The 6,268-nt window shown below is 50.2% G+C and overlaps 1 protein-coding gene across 1 annotated transcript; it reads left to right on the plus strand.

Annotated features, from left to right (window-relative positions):
- Window positions 1-2,876: 2,876 nt before the first annotated feature.
- Window positions 2,877-5,900, plus strand: LOC144694695 (calcium homeostasis modulator protein 3-like). The gene is made up of 2 exons (XM_078565281.1): window positions 2,877-3,431; window positions 5,490-5,900. Exons 1-2 carry the CDS (start codon window positions 2,877-2,879, stop codon window positions 5,898-5,900), a joined length of 966 nt encoding a protein of 321 aa, XP_078421407.1.
- The last annotated feature ends 368 nt before the right edge of the window (window positions 5,901-6,268 follow it).

The following is a 6,268-nucleotide window of genomic DNA, read 5'->3' on the forward strand; positions in this document are numbered from 1 at the left end:
GATGCCCCCTTCCCATGAACGAACAAAGAAAGGACAAAATGCAGCAGCCCTTTTAGGCACAGCAAGATCCTGCAAGCAGCAATGAATTACCAGTTAGTTTTTAATGCTTTTGGCTGAGAGCAGGATGTTATCCAGGACACTTCCCATTCTCCTAGCAGATGGGAATGGCCACATTAATCAGGATGTAAAAAAGACCACAAACCCAGATGATGAGGGGTCTGAGCAGGAGAGAGTGGAGACAGTAATTGTAATGTTTCAAAACTCCTTGAAATTGATTTGGAGGGTTAGTGGGTGAATCCCCCTTTCAAAATCAGAACATTCCAACATGAATAGTAGCAGGAAAACTCCTGGGGTTAGTTACATGAGTTAATCACAGAGAGGGAGAGAGAATCAGAGAGGGATTTAGAGATTAAGGGCTAGACATCTCGAAGTAACAAATGGTACAATTGAGATTGTACAAGTTGTGTTTGACCTGCCAGTGTTATGGAGAATCAGCCCGTTTCCCTCAACCCATCCATTGTGTAGCAGTCGTGTGATACTGGGGCCAGGGGGGCGGGAAATGCCAGACCTGCTGCAGTGCCGGGCCTAAAGGGCCAAAGCAGTGAGCTAGTGTCTACTTTTTTATTCATTCATGGGATGTGGGCCTCACTGGCTAGGCCAGCATTTATTGCCCATCCCTAACTACCCTGGTTCAGAGGGCTATGTGTCTGGAGTCACAGGTAGGCCAGACCAGGTAAGGTTGGCAGATTTCCTTCCCTAAAGGACATTAATAAACCAGATGGGTTTTTACGACAATCAACAATGGTTTCATGGTCACCATTAGACCTTTAATTCCAGATTTTTATTTTATTGAATTCAAATTCTACCATCTGCTGAAACGCCAGGTCCCCAGAGCATTACCCCCGGGTCTCTGAGTTACTAGTCTAGTGACAATACCACTTCGCCATCACCTCACCACAATGTGACAATGGACAATGACAGTGTGAGGTTATAGTTCTTTCAGTGCACTGGAAACACAGCTTTACAGAGCCCCGGTCAGACCACACCCGGCAGTAACTGTGTCCATTTCTGGAGCCCACGCCTCTGGAAGGAGATATTGGCCTTAGAGCGGATGCAGGGTAGATTCACCAGAATGATCCTGGGGCTAAAAGGATTCAATTATGAGGAGAGGTTATATGGACTAGGCTTGTATTCTCCCAGAGAGCAGTGGAGGCTGGCTTATTGAATTTATTCAAGGCTGAATTAGATTTTTGATCAACAAGGGAGTCAAGGGTTATGGGGGGTGCAGGCAGGAAAGTGGAGATAATCATGATCTTATTGAATGATGGAGCAGGCTCCAAAGGCTGAATGGCCTACTCCTGCTCCTAAATCTTATGTTCCTATCCCATTAGTTTAGGGGGAGGTGATTGTGTAGTGGTATTGTTGCTAGATTAGTGATCTAGAGACCCAGGGTAATGCTCTGGGGACCCAGGTTCAAATCCTACCGTGGCAGGTAGTGGAGTCTGAGTTCAATAAAAAACATCAGGAATTAAAAGTCAAATGATGACCCTTGTCAATTGACCAAGGGCAATTGGAAGTGTCCATAGACTTTTGATGGTATCAAGAACAATGGGGCACAGGCAGGTAAATAGAGGTGAGGTGCGGATCTGAATGATGGAACAGGCTGGAGGGGCTGAATGGCCTCTAGTTCCGATGGCTCTCATTGATTTGGTGCTGCTGGTAATATGGAAAAGGCCCCGACTTGGGTCACAGGAGGAGTGGGATGATGGAGAGGTTGATTGTGGTGGTGAGAGGGTCTCCAATTGGATAATCACCGATCCTGCTTAGATTAAATTAGCAGGGAGTGAAGGTTAAACAATTCCCCGAGGGCTGGAGGCTGGCCAGGAACAACATGAATGAGAATGGTCTCGTGCTGTCTGAAATCCTGACCGCAGATTGGAGAAACCCCCAATGCACCAGACAGGCATCAAGGAAACCGAATGAACACAGGGCAAATGGTCATAAATAGAAACAGAAAATCTTGGAGATATGCAGTAGATCAGGCAGCATCTGTAAGAGAGGAACAGGGTTTGAAGCCAATCTCAACAAAAACAGGCTTTGGAAATCCAGCCTCACGGGCACTCCGATGGAATTGCCATCAGAAACTCGCCGCTGCAGTGTTCAATTTTGGATGTGGGCCTAATACTTTCATGAAGTTTCTGATGACAAACGTTTCTTCAGCCTCCCTCACTCTCCCCTCCTTTTCGCACTTCCACAATTTTTATCACAATTCTAATCGTTCCACCATCAGCGGCCATGCCCTCAGCTGCTGAGGTCCTGAATTCTGGAATAATTTCCTTATCTTAAAACCGACCTCGTTGACCAAGATTTTGTTCACCTGTCCTATAATTTCCTTAGGTGGTTCCATGTCAAATTGCTATCTGATTTATGCTCCTGTTCAGCACCCTGGGATAGTTTACTGTGGTAAGGGTGCTGTATGAATGCAAGTTCTTGTTGTTGGCCAGGCCTCTTCCATCCAGGATTGGGGAGCTGGTGTTTTGGCACCATGACAATGTGTTGTGCGTTTGCTCATACATTTTAAACCCTGAGTTTAGGCTGAAACCAAAGGGTTCCTTTAATACAAATCCCTGTTCAGCAGCCCCACCTGGTGGACAGGTGTGTCCTTGCTCTGTGTCGTCGACACCTGCCCATCGTTGAGTGACAGCTCTTCTCCCATTTGGACGACAGATTTAAACCTGAGGATTCAGCAAATCCGAGGCCAGGAAGGAGGGAGTTACCCTCAGGCAGCTTAGTTCTCAGTGGATGTGTGGAAATCTCGCTTGTCGGCTGCTTCTCTCCCAGCTCTGCTCTTGCCAACATTCCCAACAGGCACCGTCATGGATCGCTTTGTCAATATCTTCCGTCACTTCCAGACCAACTCAGAGTCAATGATGAACGGGATTTGTGGAATCCTGGCAGTGGCAAGTATCTGGATCTACAGCTCCTTCCAATTTATCTGCCCGTGTTTGCCCATTTACAACACGGTCTACGGGGTTGGGGTCATGTTCTTGCCACCCATCATCCTCTTCCTCTGCGGTATCATTGTCAACAAGCACTCGTTCCTGATGATGGAGGAATGGCAGCGCCCAGAGGGCAGGAGGGCCAAGGACGCTTCGTTGCTGCACTACATGTTCTTCGCTGTGGTCCAGAGAGCTGTCATCGCTCCCATCATCTGGCTCATTGTCGCTCTACTGGACGGCAAGTGTGTTGTCTGTGCCTTCAGCACCTTGGTGGATCCCAGTCGCTTTACCAACACGAGTGGCGATCCTGGAGGAGACCTGCTAACCCTCCTGTCCAAGGTGCCCTGTAAGGACCTCATACCCGACCACCTCCAACATAACCATGCCTTCGCCAGGAAAGCGGTACACAGGTACCTCCGCTCCGTCTCCCAGGTAATCCAAATCAGTCTTCATTCACTTTAGGAAGGATGTTGAGGCCTTGGAGAGGGTGTGGAGGAGATTTACCCAGAATGGGACCAGGGATAAGGGACTTGCGGAGAAGCTGGGATTGTGGGATTGTTCTGCTTGGAGCAGAGAAGGTTAAGGGGAGATTTAATAGAGGTGTTCAAAATCTAGAAGGGCTTTGATAGAGTAAGTAAGGAGAATTTCTACTTGGAGGAGAGTTGGTAACCAGACAGAATCTCTCTCTCATGAAGAGTAGACAATGTCTGCCCAATCTCAACGCTCAGTCCCTGGAATGGTTAAACTTCACCCTCTCTCCCACTGCATTGGGTTGAAGCTCAAATCCAAAGGGTGAAAGGTCAGTGCCTGATCTCTGACCCATCCCGTTCTAGGCTGTCACATGTAGGATGACAGCTGGAGTGACTCATGTCAGTGAGTTCATTAAGCTGGTTAATGCTGGGTTCCTGTTCAACACACTGTCAACTTGCTCCTTGATGCTGAAATTCCACATGGTTAAGGTTGTCAACTGGAATATCATTCTAACCAGCTTCTATCTGGCATCGCTTAACCTACTGAGGTAATCGCTCTCAAATTGACACATGACTTCTTGGTTCATTTTATCACTTCAACTGTTCTCATTCCTCAACCCCCAAATTCCCCCATCCCAACATCCCCCCTCCTCTTCATCATCACTGTCTCCCCCATTGAGCCCTTCCCAGGGCCTCAAATCTGTGTAACTCCCCCACTCCCTCACTCTCCCCTCCCTTGCTCGCCCCTCTCTCACTCTCCCCTCCCTCGCACTCCCTTCCCCCACTCTCCCTTCCTTCGCTCTCCCTTCCCCCACTCTCCCTTCCCTCACTCTCCCCTCCCTTGCTCTCCCCTCCCTTGCTCTCCCCTCCCTCACTCTCCCCTCCCTCACTCTCCCTTCCCTCACTCTCCCCTCCTTCGCTCTCCTCTCCCTCGCTCTCCCCTCCCTCGCTCCCCCCTCCCTCGCTCTCCCCTCCCTCACTCTCCCCTCCTTTGCTCTCCCCTCCCTCACTCTCCCCTCCTTTGCTCTTCCTTCCCTCACTCTCCCCTCCTTCGCTCTCCCCTCCCTCACTCTCTCCTCCCTCGCTCTCCCCTCCCTCGCTCTCCCCTCCCTCGCTCTCCCCTCCCTCGCTCTCCCCTCCCTCGCTCACCCCTCCCTCACTCTCCCCTCCCTCGCTCTCCCTTCCCTTACTCTCCCCTCCCTCACTCTCCCCTCCCTCGCTCTCCCCTCCCTTGCTCTCCCCTCCCTCACTCTCCCCTCCCTCACTCTCCCTTCCCTCGCTCTCCCCTCCCTCACACTCCCCTCCCTCACTCTCCCCGCCCTCCCACAATCGCTATCTTTTTAAGTCCAGAATGCAGTCCCTCAACCTTTGACCTTGCTTTTCTGTTCTGTTTGGGGCTTTGTTGAGTTCAGACACTGAAAATCAAGTTCAGAGTGGGTGTGGGCTCCGGGCAGAACCTCACACTGAGAGCCAGGCTGTTCAGGGCTGATGTCAGGAAGCACTTCTTCACACAAAGGGGAGTGGAAACTGGAACCTTATCCCCCAAAAAAGCTGTTGAGACTGGAGGTCAGTAGAAAATTTCACAACTGTGATTGATTTTTGTTGGGTAAGGGGATTAATGGAACTGAGGATGGTAAGTGCATTAAAATAGAGATTAACCATTATCTAACTTACTGGTGGAATAGGCCTGAGTGGCTGAATGGCCTCTTCCCATTTCTATGACAATATCAATAGTTATTTAATGGGACAGGGATAGGAAATATGACTAAACACAGGCAGCAATGCAGAGGGCACAGAGTCAAGGTTCGAAGGGTAACCTTGGGGCAGGGGTCAGGGGGCAGGGGACAGGGGTCAGGGACAGGATTTGTCTCCTTACGCAGAGGGTGATGCAAAGGGACAACGAGAGCCATTCGACAAACAGCTGCTGGGGTGATGTTGGGGTCAGGAGGGTTTCAGCACCCAATGAGGTTGGCTGCTCACCAGGCCTTCCAATGGCTGTTTTTTAACTGTTGTCCTTTAGGCCCTGGGATGGACCATCCTCCTCTTGCTGATCTTGGCTGCTTTCCTCGCCCGCTGCCTCAAGCCGTGTTCCAAACATGTCACCTTCCTGCAGAGTAAGTACTGGAGTAACTACATTGACATTGAACAGACGATCTTTGAAGCGACGTGCCATGAGCACGCACAAGGCTTTGCCCGTCACTGCGTCAGACACTTCTTCCACAGTGTGCAGGCTGAGTTGGAGACGTATTGTCCAGGGGCGGCTGCTCTGATGGGGGCCGAGAGTGACCACCTGCACGGCATCACAAACAAGGAGCAACTCAATAACCTCCTGATGAAGTGGTTCAATGCAAAACCTTCGCTGAATATCAGCCCCATCAGCCAGCAGCAACACACACCGCCGCTGAACACCAACAAACAGACTGTGCTGTAGGGGGGGGGTGCGCCTGTGTCTTCAATCACATCCACTCTGCTCATTTCCCTCTATAAAGTCAACTCCAGCCACAAGGAATGGTTGCCAGGCAACTGAACGTCAGTCACCCCTCCCTCCACTGACCTGTCACTGCTACCCACCCCCAACGCAGAGGTCACTCTCCTGTATCAGTCACTCTCTTCTATCAGTCACTCTCCTGTATCAGTCAGTCTCCTGTATCAGTCACACTCCTGTATCAGTCACTCGCCTGTATCAATCACACTCCTGTATCAGTCACACTCCTGTATCTGTCACTCTCTTCTATCAGTCACTCGCCTGTATCAGTCAGTCTCCTGTATCAGTCACACTCCTGTATCAGTCACTCGCCT

Source organism: Cetorhinus maximus, chromosome 20 (assembly GCF_964194155.1).
Source record: "Cetorhinus maximus chromosome 20, sCetMax3.hap1.1, whole genome shotgun sequence".
NCBI classification, from domain to species: Eukaryota; Metazoa; Chordata; class Chondrichthyes; order Lamniformes; family Cetorhinidae; genus Cetorhinus; species Cetorhinus maximus.